Source organism: Sorex fumeus, unplaced genomic scaffold (genome assembly GCF_029834395.1).
Source record: "Sorex fumeus unplaced genomic scaffold, SorFum_2.1 ptg000045l, whole genome shotgun sequence".
Classification (NCBI taxonomy): Eukaryota; Metazoa; Chordata; class Mammalia; order Eulipotyphla; family Soricidae; genus Sorex; species Sorex fumeus.
Genome location: NW_026606102.1, coordinates 463,425 through 479,830, shown reverse-complemented (window position 1 = coordinate 479,830; position 16,406 = coordinate 463,425). Strand labels below are relative to the sequence as shown.

General features: G+C 41.4%; 1 protein-coding gene across 7 annotated transcripts in view; it reads left to right on the top strand.

Moving 5' to 3' along the window:
- MIER1 (MIER1 transcriptional regulator) overlaps positions 1 to 15,316 on the top strand; it is a 64,643-nt gene extending 49,327 nt beyond the window's left edge. For all 7 annotated transcript variants that reach the window (XM_056122264.1, XM_056122265.1, XM_056122269.1 and 4 more), the window contains 3 exons: positions 2,101 to 2,228; positions 7,602 to 7,741; positions 12,363 to 15,316. In XM_056122264.1, coding sequence (XP_055978239.1) covers positions 2,101 to 2,228; positions 7,602 to 7,741; positions 12,363 to 12,691 — 597 coding nt within the window. In that variant the 3' untranslated portion in view covers positions 12,692 to 15,316. The remainder of the gene's footprint in view (positions 1 to 2,100; positions 2,229 to 7,601; positions 7,742 to 12,362) is intronic.
- Positions 15,317 to 16,406: the final 1,090 nt, after the last annotated feature.

Sequence of the window (16,406 nt, the reverse complement as noted above, 5' to 3'; positions counted from 1 at the left end):
AAAGCAGTTCTAATAAAATGTTAGGACCTTTGTGCAGGGGCAGGAGGGAAGGCTATTTAAAGCTACACCAGATGGTGTCAGGACTTTCTCCTGCCACTGTCCTCAAGGATCCGTTCTGGTGGTGGTCTGGATGGGATGCTGGGGATTAAACCCAGGTCAGCTGCATGCAAGACAAGTGCCTCACCCACTGTACTATTGTGCCACCCTCAAGACCTGTTTTTAAAAAATAGTTGGGAGTGAGATATGCCTGCTGACATACGTATATGATACTTAGTTGTTCTAATGAACAGAGAGAATAGTAATTCTTTTTTGTTTGAGAGAGGGTCCAGATGTGGCAGTGCTTGGGCATGCTTCTCCCACATCTGTGTGTGAGGATTGCTTCCCAGGGGTGCTCTGAACAACAAACCTGGCCCTCCCACATGCAGATCATGTACTCAGCCCATTGAATTTTCTCTTTGGCCCCCCAAAACAGTAATTTTTTAAGAAGAATGATCCAGTGTGAAAAAGACCAGACTCAGGGCCACAGGGATAGGTCAGCCGGTAAGGCGCTTGCATTGCGTGCAGGTAGGCTGCTTGCTTGCACACAAGTAACCTGGGTTCTATCTCTGGCACCCCAGATTGTCTCCCAAGCCCTGCCAGGAGTGATTCCTGAGCGCAGGGCCAGGAGTAAGCCTGAAACCACTGCCAGTTTCACCCCAAACAGACAAAAATAGTACTCAGACTTTAGTTTGTAAGTTCAGTTTATAAATATGCTGATTTAACCTATTGACAATTTTTCATAATCTTTACATATCCAGAATTTTCTTTAAGTAAAGTGCTTTCAGCTAAGAAAGTACAGCCGACTTAAAATTTCTCTAGAAATAAGATTCAGGGGAGGTGAAAGAGAACTGGAGAAGGTGGTTGGTTGTTTTTTGTAGGGTTTTTTTTTTTTATGCCTTATACCTTTCAGTCTTACAACATGAGTCATAGTTTTCAAAGTGTGAGTAGAGAAGCCAGAGAGTTTAACTCAGCCAGCTGAGATCATGCTTTGTGTATGAGGCTCAGGTTTGACTCTCGGTACCTTATGCATGGTCTCCCAAACACTGCCAGGTATGATCCCACATCCCCATACGTAATGTGCAAGTAGAGAGAAGAAAAGAAGATGATACTAGATAAAGAAATAAGGGGATCAGCAAACTGACCGTAGGTGCTATCTGTTTCCAGTGATACTGCCCTCAAGATAAGAAACATATGGGTTAAAATAAAAGTTTGTATCCCTAAAATTCCATGCAGATAACTGTCCTTTCAGATGTACAGTATTTTTTGTCAACCGTACCGGCCCTCCACGGTACCTAGCAAAGGATTAAAGGATTTCTTTTTTTTTCTTTTCTTTTCTTTTATCCCATTGGTCCTCAGACTGTAAGAGGAGCAAGTCGGTGAAAGTATGGTACAGCGCAGTGTGCCATTGGAGTAGCTGGTAAACAGCGTGTTAGCATTGTTATAATCACTTACAGCTCACTGAGGAATAGTCTCCGCTTCTCTAGAAAGCGAATTATCTTAAATCTGGATCACCTCAGGGACTAGTAAAGGAGTCTTTAAAATAGTAATTTAAGCTCCCGAGGTGCTGAGTAAAAATATCTGGAAACTGTGTATAATATAATTTTAATCTAAATGCCACATTTTCAATAGAGAAGTATTTATAGTAAATTAAGATGATAATCTCTTAAACTGCACACAGTGCCATTTAATATTGAAGAGTATTATGAATGTATTTTTTTCTCAGTAGAATAGTAACACAGCTGTTGCACTGCTGTATTTTATGGATAGTATCATAGGGATAACAAAATTGGTTTTCCAACTTAAGATTTTTTTTAATCAAATAATCTTTTAAAAAGAGATGATGGGGCCAGAGAGATACGATAGGTCGGTAAGACACTTGTCTCACGCTCAGCCCGCCCCTGGTTAGCCCCTGGCACAGCTTACGGTTCCTCCGTCACTCCAGGCCTGATCTGGAATGCAGGATCAGAAATGAGCCCTGAGCACTGTCTGCCAGAAAAAAATAGTAGAAGGAGATAATAGTACAAGGAGATAATTGTTAATACAAGTTTTTGCTTCTTACAGGTTCGAACAAGGTCAGTTGGTGAATGTGTAGCATTCTATTATATGTGGAAAAAATCTGAACGTTACGATTTCTTTGCTCAGCAAACACGATTTGGAAAAAAGAAATATAATCTCCATCCTGGTGTAACGTGAGTTGTTTTTTCTTTCTAGTTACGGTTTTGGTAGGCTTTCCTAACCTCCTTAAGAAAATTACAATTACCTCAATTTTTTTAATAGCATGAGCTTACACTAAGGTTATTCGTTTCTTGACATACCTTCATAGAGCAATTAAACTTCTTAGTGTCTTAGAAAAATGTAAGCTAAGTTCATTGAGACACAAACTTCAGTGCTACTATTCGCAGGTATTTTTTCAGGATAAGCAAATGCTGATTGATAATATTGAAAACAGTGAAATAGGAAAGAGTTATGTTTAAAATAATAGTGCCATCTTCCCTCTAAACTGGAAAGGAAAATAAGATTTTTCTCTTGTTCAATCTGCTTTTGATCCTGCTAACCAAGATAAGATTTGAATATAGACAAATACAAACAAATACTGTCCTCCTGTTGTCCATCAGTTTGCTCAAGCGGGCCCAGTAACATCTCCATTTTGAGACTTGTTACTGTGTTTTGGCATATTGATTTTGTCACGGGTAGCTTGCCAGGCTTTGCCGTGTGGGCGAAGATACTCTCAGTAGCTTGCTGGGCTCTCCTAGAGCGGCGGAGGAATCGAACCCAGCTCAGTCGGGCTGGCTGCACACAAGGCATATGCCCTACCGCTGGGCTATCGCTGAAACGATAGATAACATACAAAGAACAAAAGGCTATAATGAAGTCAAACTGCTTTTTGTTACTGTCTTAATGTGCCTGGTCCTGAGAACAGAACTCAAGGCCTTACTGAGTGATGCTCTCTATCACTGACCCACATTCCTTCCCCCGTGAACATAGTTTTGAAAAGGAAGGATCTTGTAGGTGGTGACTTCTCTTGAGATTTTTCTGAAACCCTTCTTCCAACATGCAGCATTGAATAACTACGAATATAATTTTAGTTTAACTCTTAGTGATAGAGGGAGGAAGGATTGTAACTTCATTCTGAAGGCGGAAAGGGAAAAAAAATGCCTTATATGACTAATCCAGCTTCCTTCTCCCAGTTTCTCTTAGCCTCGCTCATTCTAGGTTGGAATAAAATACTGCCTCCACCCTCACTAGTAATTTGTTACTTCAGTTTGTAGAATATTAAACTTTGCTCACATGAGTTGCTCTCGAGTGCTGATGAGTTGTGTGGTAGAATTAACTGATTATTCCCTAATGTTTATGAATAAAAAATAATAACAAGGAAGGGGGCTGGAGCAGTAGCACAGCGGATAGGCATTTGCCTTGCACGTGGCCGACCCAGGTTCGATTCCCAGCATCTCTTATTCCCTGAGCACCTCTGGGAGTAATTCCTGAGTGCAGAGCCAGGAGTAACTCCTCTGTGTTGCCGGGTGTGACCCAAAAAAGCAAAATAATAATAATAATAATAATTATGATTTGATTTGGTGACCCTGTAACAGTAGAGATTCATGAGGTTGGCCAAATTACTGCCCTTAAAAGAGGTTTATGTATTTATGCTTTTCAAACTCCTAGACTGGGCTTTTTGCCTTTTTTGTTTATCAGTGTCTGTATTGGTCACATTCCCAGAGGATCATACTCTCCAAAATATAAAACAAAATTCCCTAAAGGGTAGTCAGATTGGGGTGATGGCCTCTGGAAATCACAGGACACGTGAACAGAACACTTGAACATGAGAGTTCATGATGGCTGAGTGAGATCTTACATGTAAGAGTATTTCAGACCCTGACTAATTTGTAATGTTACAAACTTACAGTTACTTTAGAAGTTTTAGTTGGTAGTATTAATTCAGTGACTTAAAACCTAGACTATAACTGTCCGTTCTCCAGAGTATATCTTAAAAATTCAAGCTTAAGAAATTCAGTATCTTTAAAAGTTCAATCTTTTTTATAGGGAAAAGCAATGGTAACATCTTTCATTTTTTTTCCCACCCATTTCAGACATAAATAACTTATGAACTACAGGCAATGTGTCGTCATCAGCAGTAAGAACATAAGAATTGCCATGCTGGGTCAGACCCCTGGTTCATCCAGTTTCTCTTTCAGAAAGCACCACGAAGGGAAGTGTTGACTGGCTTAGTTGGTCCTCTGATGTCAAGCTCATCAGGTTAGGTAGGGGAGTGCCACCAAGCATTTTAGTTTCTCTAGTAATCTCTCCATAGCTTCGGAAACTTTCTGAAGATATTTAATAGCATTAACCTTTTTTCATTTAAAGGTCAAGTATTCCAGGGGCCAGAGCGAAAGTATAGTGGGGAGGGCGCTTTTTAAAAGCCTTGCATGTGGATGACCCAGATTCTTTCCCTGACATCCCATATGGTCCAAGCACCACCAGGAGTAATTCCTGAGTGTAGAGCCAGAAGTTGCCCCTGAGCATCGCTGGGTGTGGTCCAGCCCCTCACTCCAAGGGAAAAAAGATGGTTAAGTTTTCTACAGCTGAAGTAGCCACAGGTAAAAGCAATCCTGTCTTCATTTTTCTTTCATTACATTTCTTCCATGACAAGAGTTAAGATTGTAATGGTATGTACTAAATAAAGGTATTTTCTCTCCGGGCACGATTACCAGGATTTTTGAAGGCACTTCCCCTTTGGATCTTTCATAAAGGTTTTTATCCAAAAGACATCATTTTAGTTTGTACTCTTTCCTTTTGGTTATGATATGTCTTTTCTAAGGAATCATGAGCAATACTAAGGGTTTTCTGTAGGCATGGAGATAATTACCTACAATTGCGCAAATGATTAATTCCTTTAGATACCATTTTGAATAGATTATTCATCTTCTGCTGCTGTCAGGGGAGAGGGGTTGGATCATACCCAGCAGCACGGGAAGGCGGCTCCTTACTGCACTTGGATGTTTCTCCTGGCAGTGCTTAGGGGACCCTGTAGTGCCGGGATCAAACCAGGGCTACCTTTATGTAAGGCAGGTGCCTTGCCCTCTGTACTCTGTCTCTAACCCTCATCAGCCCTTGGAGTCAAAATTGTAGAGTTGATCCCTAACGTTGTTTGCTTCTTTACTTCATTGCCACCTTTCATTTGTTTTCCAGAAGGAAGTCCGTTTGCTACTTTGCTGCCAGTAAGCAGCATTCTGTAGATTGTACGGCAGCTTCCGTATTCATTGAAAGGCTTGGTAGCCATCACACAATGAGAATTTTGCTATTAACAGTTCTGCAAATAATTGTCAGGAGAAGGCCTGTTGGGCCACACCTGGTGGTGCTCAGGGCTTCCTCCTGACTATACTCAGTGGTCACTGCTGGCAGTGTTTGGAGGATCACAAGCAGTGCTTGGAATCACGCTGAGGTCAGCTGGGCACAAAGCAAGTGCCTTGACTCTGACACCATTTCTCCCGTCAACAAACAATTTTTTTAAGTAAAATCTGACACAACTGATTATAGCTACCTGAATCTTACCTAAGCATTCTGGATGTTGATAATACTTAAGAAATAATTCTTCCCTACTATTGCTGTATTCAGAAATTTAAATTAGTTTTGTAGCATCAGCTGAAGCTTATTTGCTTGCATTTTAATAGCCCATGTCTATCCATTTTACCATATTCCACCAGTTCCTCTTCACTTCTTCATACTTCAACTAACTGGCATTAGTTTCTAAAGTCTTCTGGCATATATCTTGCTCATTCCTGTCTGTGTGTGTTTCCAGTTTATTATATAATTGTTCTTTAGCTGTGAGAAATTTATGCAGAGCATAAAGCTGAAGATGTCTGAAATACCATGAGATTTCGTTCCCTCTGTAGATGTGGAAAATCCTGACTCTTAAATTGCTTGGTGTGATTTGGTTCCTTAGGAGGTTTCGTGAAGTCAGAAACCATGTTGACAGGTGACAGACATTCTGTATTAGTCTGGCCTTCCACCTCTAGCACGCTCTCCCTCTCGCTGCCAGTATTCAGGGGCAGCCGTAGATACTGAAAAGGTGGGTGGGGAACTGTGGTCACAAAAGCAGGTGGCTTTCAAGAACCATTCGCAACTTAATTTTAGTACTGTAGCACTTTATAGTTTGACAAAACATTGTCCTGCACTACTGACGTGTGAGGTTGATAAATCAGCTGTTATATGCATTAAGCTTTGGAGATACAGATCTAGGTCCAACCCTGTCCCCACATCATTTCCACAGCAGTCTTGCCTGGTTCAGGATGTTCCTGGTGGAGAAATAAACTCTCAGCTCTACTGTGCTGGCAGGGTAAAGCCGGGGACAAGCCCAGGAACTTAGCTTCTTACTGCTCAGTCTAGGGAGAAAGGTACTCTACGGTTGGACTTGTGTGCATGCGCAGTAGTTCAGCAGGTGGAACTCTTGCCTTGCACCTAGTTGACCCAGGTTCAATCTCCTGCATTCCGTGTGGTCCCTTGAGCCCAGCAGGAGTCATTTCTGAGTGCAGTGTCAGAAGTAACCCCTGAGCGAGCCAGAGTACAGCTGGTCGGGCATTTCCCTAGCACAAGACTGACCCGGGTTTGATCCCTGGCATCCCATATGGTTCCCTTAGTACCACCAGGAGTAATTTCTCAGTGCAGAGCCAGGAGTGACCCCTGAACATCGTCAGGTGTGACCCCAAAAGCCAGAACAAAAATTAACCCCTGAGCATTGCCAGCTGCGACCCAAACCATGTCATCTCCATCCCCACTGTTCCCCCAAAAGAAATGTATACCCTTGGGGCCAGAACAATAGTACAGCGGGTAAAACATTTGCTTTCCTTGTGGCTGACGTGGGGTCGATTCCTGGCATCCCATATGGTCTCTAAAAGCATCACCAGGAGTAACCCTTGAGCACGCCAGAGGGGTCGGGGGGTGGTGGGAGGAAGGATAGAGAGAGCAAATATAGGTATATAAAATAGGTTTATAAATTATTTACTGAGAAGTTAATTTTAAAACAAACTCTCAGCATCCCATATGGCCCCCCAAGCACCGCCAGGAGTAATTCCCAAGTGTAGATCCAGGAGTACCCCTGAGCATCGCCAGGTGTGACCCAAAAAGAAAAAAAAAAAGAAGCCAGGCTCTTCTCAAAGGGATTGGGTGTGTTCAGTGCCGGGATAGATGAGAGGTCTGTTTTTCTGTATTGCCACAGCCCCAGTTTCAGTCTGTTTGTAGGCAACTCTGCACCCCGCTGACTGGATCATCCCTGCCTTTCACTTACGGATCCTCTCAGCTTAGACTACTTTGAGCATAAAAAATGTTCTTAACTCCCCAGAGGTCTCTAAGGTGTCATAGTTTAAAGCTTTTACTCAGTTTTTCTACAAATCTGAAACCAAAGGAACTTTCTGTTTAAATGTTCAGTTCCTGACATAGTAGATGAGACACTGGAATGAGTGTAAGCGAAAATATTTCATATGTGATGAAAGCTTTCTGAATCAACAGCTTTTTACTTTTCCGCTTTATTATTTAAAAAAAAAATTTGTCGTTTCACTTAATTTTAGGGATTACATGGATCGCCTTCTCGATGAAAGTGAAAGTGCTGCCTCCAGTCGGGCCCCATCCCCTCCTCCGACGGCCTCAAACAGCAGCAACAGCCAGTCAGAGAAGGAAGACGGCACTGCCAGCAACAGGAACCAGAACGGTGAGCAGTTGGGGGAGGGACTGTTTCTTTCCTCCATCACAGGCCGCTCTAGGTTTCTGTTCCGTTTCCGAAGGACAAGGGAAACTAGTAATTGTTGGTACCTGGTGTAGCACATGTCAGAATACTATGCACCCACAGTGTAAATATACACAGTGTCAGTTCAGTGGGAAGAATTCCTGTTAGCAACACCTCGCAGGAAGTTTAATTATGTGACCACTACAGATACCCATCTCTCATAACACGTTTGTCCTTGAGTATTTTATTAGTTGGGATACCTGGATATCAGTATTCTTGTTTAGGTGTAGACTGAAACTTATTTTATATCAGAAATAGAGTTTTTTATTCAGTACTCGAAGAGCTTATTTGGAGATTCTAGCAGGGGAGCACAGCCACTCATATTCCTTCAACCGAAGACTGGCCTGTCTGTTTGGGGAAGGCTGTCCTCTTCTACTGAGCACGCAGCTTCTGGAGGGACACACAGGGGGAGGTAAGGGAGGAAGGGGACACCCACCGAGCCAGCCAGATCAGCCAAATCATCCCTGGCAGTCAGTGGGGTGACAGATGTCTCAGCCAGATTGCCCTTTATCTGAGAACTGAGAAATTTTCTATCAGGAAAGTACTTAAAGCACATACGTGAAAAGTAGATCACGAGAGCACTGTTTTATTTTTTTGTTTTTTAATTTATTTATTGAATCACCGTGAGAAAAGTTGCAAAGCTTTCAGATTTAAGTCTTGGTCATACAATGATCAAACACGCATTTCCTACACCAGTGCACATTTTTCACCACCAAGAACCCCAATATACCCCCGTCCCACCCTTCCCGATGCCTGTGAGGCAGATGATTTCTACTTAATTCTCTCTCTACTTTGATTACATTCATTATTTCGACTAAAGATGCACCATTATTATTTGGAATTTCCTCCCAACAATCAGAACTGCTGAAAAGGCATCGTGAAATAATTTGTTTTCTTTTGCTGGTTATGCAGACCCTATGATGTTTTAGATTTCTGGTATTCTGCCAAAATAATTACGAGATAATTACGAGATTGGTTTGTGTGCCTCTGGGGCCATGGCCGTGCCGGAGAGCCGCTCGTGAGGGGCAACGAGTGGCCTCGGTAGGGCATGAAGGATGTGCCGGTTCTGCCCCCCATCCCATGAGGCTGCAGTTGCCCCATCACCGCTGGATCACACCTGTCTATCCAATAAGCTCTGAGGCGGAGGCCACCGTGCTGCCCAGAGGGGGGTGGGGGGTGGGGGTTGCCAAAGAGACAGATACCCTTTCCCTCCGGGCGGAGGGGCACCGCACCATAGTTTAATGCATAGTCCAGTCACATTTCTGCCGCAAGGTGCTAAGTTCTGAATTAGGTCTGTGTGCCTCTGGGGCCATGGCCGTGCCGGAGAGCTGCTTGTAGGAGGCAACTCGTGGCCTCGGTAGGGTGTGAAGGACCAGGAAAGCACTGTTTCAAGTATTTTTGTCTTTGATCGTAAACAACCTTGAGGGATAAAGAGATAAAGCAGGTGCTAGTCTGTGCATTAATATTCTACAGAAACAGTTCTATTTTTATCTCTGAGGGAGCCAAAAATCATACCAGTGTGGAGTTCATGCCCAATTCAGTCAGCTTCATCAGTGGCTGAATAAATAGCAATACCCCTACATTTAAAAAAAAAAAAAGTGAGTTAAAAGAATGCCCTGGGCCAGGCCTCCTCAGAGAATCACTCTTGACTCTCACTTGAATTACAGTGTTCTCCCCCAGGTAGATGCCGAGGCCAGAATCAGCCCTTTCCCTCCTGCAGCAGGGAGCTGCTGACTTAGAGGTCCTGCCCACCTGCATGTGATAGGTCAGTCCGTGACGTTCTCCCTGCCCCTGTAGTACAGCGCTGTGGGAGATCCGTCTGTGTTCTGACCTGGGATTCATGCCAGCACTATGGCAGGGCAGTGCATTTGATTTGAGGACCCCCGTTCCCTCGTCTTGGCTCTGTTCCCGCTTAGGAATGAGCCAAACTGGAGCCAGAGAAGTAGGTTGGCAGGTAGGGCACTTGCTTGCACACAGCCAACCCAAATTTAATTGTGGCACTACCTGTGGTCCCCGGAGTCCTGCCAGAGTGATTCCTGACTGCAGTTGGGAGTATCCCCTGAGCTTCACCTGGTGTGATGCAAAAGACAAAAAAGGGAAAAGAAGAATGAGCCAAGCAAATGAGAATTGAGTTTGTTGGTGACCTATCAATGCAGGCCGCATCCGTCCCCGGCAGAGTTGGGAGCTGCAGCTGTGAGCACATCTGCCATTTCAGTTTGTTCAGAACACCAGATAGTTTCCATATGCGAGAGTGGGTTTTTGTTTTTGGTGTTTTGTGGCAGGGGGCAGGGACTTTTTGTATTTCTCCTTTTCCAGCCATTTAGTAAGAATATGAAGTTAAACTCTAAGGAGAGGTAGCATGTCCTCCGGTTGTTCATCGATTTGCTCGAGCGGGCCCAGTAACGTCTCCATCGTGAGACTTGTTGTTACTGTTTGGCATATTGAATACGTCACGGGGAGCTTGCCAGGCTTTGCCATGTGGGCAAGATACTCTAGTAGCTTGCCGGGCTCTCTGAGAGGGGCAGAGGAATCGAACCAGGCTTGGTCGGGCTGGCTGTGCACAAGGCAAACGCCCTATTGCTCCAGTAAGGACTGTTACTTCAGTTTATTAATTACTCAGTCGGGGAGAGTTCTTTTTTTAATTTTTAAATGTTATTTTCATAAAGTTGTTCACAGTAATTAATTACATTCAATATTTTAGCACCAATCCCACCATCATTACACCTTCCTACCACCATTATTTCAAATTTTCCCACCATCACTCAAGCCTGCCTACCACAGACAGAGGCTAAATAATTTATTTTGTATTGCGTGTTATGAATATTATGAGATGCCACACAGCTGCAAAAGCAACTGTGCGCACCTGGAATTCTAAAACTTTAATAATTGGGGTCTGGAGACATCTCTGTAGCGACTCAGTTCCAAGCTTCATTTGTGAGTCTCTGGATTGTGGCCATTAATGCACTTAAATGGCACCCAGAGGCAGTTTGTGGGCGTGACACCCAGGACCTCGAAGGGGCAGGGAGATGGGAAGGAGCGGCGCGTTCTCTGTCCCTTGGTGCCTGTAGTTTTGAGTCAGTGGTCCGCTGTACCTGGGTTTTTCATTGGGTTCTAGAGTTTCGGAACCGCCAGGATTCATTTAGGCAAGTAGAGGGACGACGCATGCTCCTTCTGAGGCACCCTGGTGAAATCAGCCTGGCACAAGGTCAGAGCAAGGTCAGAGATGTCTCTGGCGAGCTGCTTGGTTCCAAGATTCATTTGTGAGTCTCTCGGTCGTGGCTGTTAATGTGCATAGGCAGAGTTTACTTCATACTACATTTTTACCTGACTCTGAGCTTGTTCCTACAAAATTGTTCCCCGGGGATAAATAAACTAGGGGAAACGGAGTCTTTTCTTCATTCAAAATGTAATTGAGGCCCGTCTTTCACACTGAATATTTTTTCATATAATTAAAAATCATCTCTAGTCGCACGTTTTTCACTGAATACTCCCTGAGCTTGTACTCCATTGTGCAGTCAACTTCACTTGATCTTTTTACAGTTACTTGGATTTATTGTCTTTTCTTACCTGTTATGGAGGAGTGGGTTTTTACTTTGAATATTTCTCAAATGCTTGAACAGTGCAAACCTTAATATTTTAACATGGTAACATTTAAATTCTTAAAGACTGTATTTGATATTTGTTCTTAAAGCACAAGGTCCGTAGATGTCTATTTACGGTAAAAGAACGTATCATTTTACATGGCATGCGGTAACCTCAAACTTTTAAAGACAGAACATTTATGACTTGGTTTTACAAAGCTTTTTTACAAAGATCTAGCTTTTGCTAAATCTAAAAAATGTATTGTTCTATAATTCAGAGTAGTGACATACTAGAGCTAATTTGTCACAAAACCAACTTCCTTTTACTATGTCACATTCTATTACGCGTTCTTTATATTTTTTAATTTTTATTTTTGGGGATTTGGGCCATGCCTGGCATTGCTCAGGGTTCACTCCTGGTGGTGCTCAGGGAACCAGATGGGGTGCCAGGGATCGAACCCAGATTGGCCCCATGAACCCTACCCACTGTACTTTCCAGCCCCACGAATTTTATATATGAACTTTAATCTGTACAGAAACAATGTAAGGTTGGTCTATTGTTATCCTTGTTGTGTGTGATGAAACTGAGGTATAAAGAAATGCTTGCCTGAATTCACACAGCTAGTAAGTAGTGCCATGATTAAAATTATATTTACAGTTTTGTTTGTTTGACTTTGTTATGTTTGATTTGGGGCTACACCTGGCAGTGCTCGGGGCTTACTTCTGGCTTTATATTCAGGAATCAGTGCTGGTGAGCATGGGGGACCATATAGGGTGCTGGAGATTGATTTTTGGGGTCAGCCTCATGCAAGCCAAGCACCCTACCCACTGTATGGTCTCTTTGGCCCTTCTGTTCACAGTTTTAGTATCACTTCCTAAAAAGTTATTTTACAGTAGCTGTTTTATTATACTTTATAGATTTAATTTTTCAACACTGGTCATTTCTTTTGTTTCTTCCAACTCAGGGGTGTCATCTAATGGACCAAGTGAAATGTTATGCAAAGAAGAAGTCAAAGTTGAAGGATTCCACATCAATGGACCGACGGGTGCAAGTAAGAAGCCTCTTCATGCAGATATGGATACTAATGGGTATGAAACAGATAATCTGGCCGCTGACCCAAAACTTGCCCACGTGAATGCAAGAACCGACAATGATTTTGATGAAAAAAGTGAGAGACCTACCAAAAGGCGAAGGGTGAACAGCAATGGGAAAGAAAGTCCAGGGTCTTCTGAGTTTTTCCAAGAGGCAGTGTCACATGGAAAATTTGAAGAACTTGAAAACACAGATGACTAAATTTTTAGACTTAACTTACTTTGGCGTAAATTCTGGTGTGACTAAAATTTTCAGGGTTAATGGGTTACCTTTAAAAGTCGATTTCCTTGAAACAGTTGGTTAAAATTTGAAAATCTGAATTGAGTCCTAACTTAGCAAATAGATTTTATAATTCTGCCTTTTGCAGACTTTTTATCTTCAATGCTATAAAGACCCTTTTAAAGATTTAACAAATAGCAAATTTGAGTGAATGTCAGCATAAACTGCACCTTCTCATTTGACGTATTAGTCCTAAAATTTCACAGCAAAGTACTTTTTGCTTAGTTTAATGGCAGAGAAAAACTAAGTTCAAATTTCTGCTTTACATCAGGTTTTCTGAGTTTCTTGAAATGTCTTTCCCAAGACAGTTTTCTCTCCATGCAAATTGAGTCTCATTATTAAGGAAACCCTTATGAATCCTGAAAGTTATGCTAGCATGATTTTTTTATATATAGAAGTTTAAAAATAAACCAAGTCAGGTTTGTATATGTAAAATTGTTGACATCAATGATGTCTTTCCATATTCTTATCTGGGCTTAAGAAATACATTCTGTATTTTTCCAGATTCTTTGTAGCCTTTGAAAGATTTTTACAGTACATATGTCTTGACTGAGCTGTCCTTTCTTAATACAAAAGCTTGTATAATTTTCTTAACTTGTACAGTTGGTAAACTTTTATGAGAGGAATTGATATCCCAAGTCTGTCAGCTTTCATTTTATTTTGCTAAAGTTTTTCTAATGAATTTTTAAGTGTTTGTGTAGTAACTAAGTCATGTTTCTTATCCAGCTGGTAAAAGCATTCATAAAAGATTGTGCAAATTTGCTTTTTCAAATTTCTACTTAAGGACAAATAGTTTGAGGCTTCTGAAATTAAGCATGTTGTCTAGATTGCATAGTTTGTTTTGCATTTGCTATAATTTTCAAAATTATTTTTTGAAGCAAGAGTTTACTGTTTGCTTAAGTGCTTAACTGTATCATACTGACCAGAGTTCTGTTCAGTTATTTTTATATGCATTATAAAAGTTCCCATCTTTTGCATTATACAGGGAAAAAAAGTTAAAAGATACTAGATACTGGTGCACAAAAAGTATTGTTGAGCAGCAATACTGATTTTGTGAGAAAGTGAAGTCAGAAAAGTTTTTGGACTTTTCCAGATGCCATTCAGTCTTCCCAAAATGAAAAGATGCATTAACCATTGCTCTGTGTGATTACAAATAGGATTGTTCGCTTGCATAGCCTTGCTAGAGTGCCGTTTTATTTTTAGTGCAAATTTCTTGTTAAAAAAATGTAGTTTTATACAGCTGATAGACCAACTTATATCCGAACTTTTATAAAAGGTTATTAACTACTTCTTGATTTTGTCAGACAGGCATACCACAGATGCTTTACTGGTTGATTTGCTGGTTCATTCATTCTTGGTTCTAGTGCAAGTTCCTTTTTGAAAGGAAATCATCTATGAACTTCTTTTTAGTGGCTCAGCTGGTGCCGTTAGAGGTGTGCACTGCGAAATTACGGTGTCGGCCCCATGGAAGTGTTATTATCACATATGTTCAGATGGCTTTCCTTCACCAGCGTCAGCAACTCCCTTTCCCCCAAACAGTGTTAAAAGCCACTTTACTACAACACTTGACTTCATATCATGTACATTCGCTCTTTCACATACCTATCCAAGTAAATCAAAAATTTTAGGTGGAGTTGTTGAGAAGTGTGAGTTTTCTGCATTTTGTTTTACGTAGAACATTAATTTATCCAGAGTGGCAGTTCTAGCAGATGGTCACAATCCGTTTTCTGAATCAGGTTTTATTAAATAAATCCAAAGCATCATAGCCGTTTGTCAGAGATGGTCTGCAGAGATGTTAGGAATGAATAGAGATGCTCTACTTTTAAAGATACTGCAATATTAGGGTGCCATTTTCACCTTTTTTAAGTGATGCATTTTGTTTGCAGGTTTATGAAGTTCTTGCAAACTAATATTATACAAGAACATTTTGAGTACACACTCAGGCATGTTTGCAGATGCGGCACATGTATACATATGTTAGGAAATTTTACTTTATCTTCTCTTTAAAGTCTGCCTAATGAAAGACATTCCACTATTATAATACATAATGCTCAGCTTTTCGTAAATATTGAAATGTATTTTGTGTTTATACAGGTATTCACACAGTACTTTGTTCTCTATGATGCAGCCACTATAACATGATGTAAGGCATTGCACTACTTCAATTTTTTTAGTAATAACATGAATTTAATTTGCTTAATAATTTTGAGCACATTTCATAATCTCTTGACAAATTACATTGGGCAAAAAAAGCATTTGTTAATAGTCTCCCCACCGCAAACCCACAAAGCACTGTCATTTTCATTTGGAATGGTGTTCTGTTTTACGATGTGTTTTCAAATTGAGTCTGGAATCTGCAACTCAAGTTCAGCATAATCTGTTGAGCTTTAAAATGTATCTGAAGTAATATTTAAGTAGACATTTAAAATTATGAATTAATGTTTTAAAATTGATGCATAGTAATTTTGCACTGTAAAATAATTCCTCTTTTCCCCTTTCCTGTCTGCCATTCTGAATATGCTTATTAAAGTATTTTTTTAAACAGAATTTCCTATATAATGCTGTGTGAATATTTTCCAGAGATAATGTTCTAAATCAAAAAATATTTCTCTATTTTTGATTCAGACTGTCGATGCAGTGCATGTTGCTTACAGTACAAATACATCTGGTGTGTTTCTTCTACCCCTAAACATGCTGCAGGAAGTTGTGTCTCAGTGCCCTGGTTCCTTTCACCTCATCTTGGGAGATACAGTTTTGTCCCTTTCTCCTCCAAACAGATGCTTCCGTCTCTGCACTGTTTCTCTTCCTCGGAACAGTAGAATTACATTTTATTCCTTTTCAATATATCACAGTGCTATGCAAAAAAAAGTTAAAGCATTCTTTTTGCTCAGTGGCAAATTAAGAGTCCCACTCTAGGTAGTAGAGTAGTGGGTAGTGGTAGTACCCACTTCTAGGGTTTGATCATCCAGCAGGTAAGGTGCTTGCCTTGCATGCACTGCCCTAAGTCAATCCCTGGCACCCCAGATCGTCCCCCAATACCCACCAGGAGTGATCCCTGAGCAGAGAGCGAGAAAATGTCCTGAGAACTGCCCATGGTGGCCCAGAAACAACGCAACAAAAAGATTGGACATTTTGAAGAAGATGGAGTGGGATGGGGCTGGGCAATGTGCACCAGCAAATTGTGTGTTGATAATCTGGGGCTGTGTAACTGTTTCTGTACACTGCTAAATATAAAATCAGAAATACTGAGTTTCCTAATAATTCATTTTCATGAAAAATGCCAGTATGTGTGGAAAATCCAATAATGATGGAAGGAGTAAGAACTTTATGGCATCGGAACGATAGTACAACGGGTAGAGTGTTTGCCTTACACACGGCTGACCTAGGTTCGATATCTGGCATCCCATAAGATCCCCCAAGCACTGCCAGGAGTAATTCCTGAGTACAGAACCAGGAGTAACCCCTGAGCATCACTGGGTGTCACTCAAAAAAAGAAAAAAGACCTTTACTAATTTGGGGCCATTCAGAGCACTGCCAGGAGTGATTCTTGAGTGCAAAGCCAGGAGTGACCCCTGAGCATCGCCGGGTGTGACCCAAAAAGCAAAGAAAAAAATTGCTTTCAAAGTAAATTTGAGCA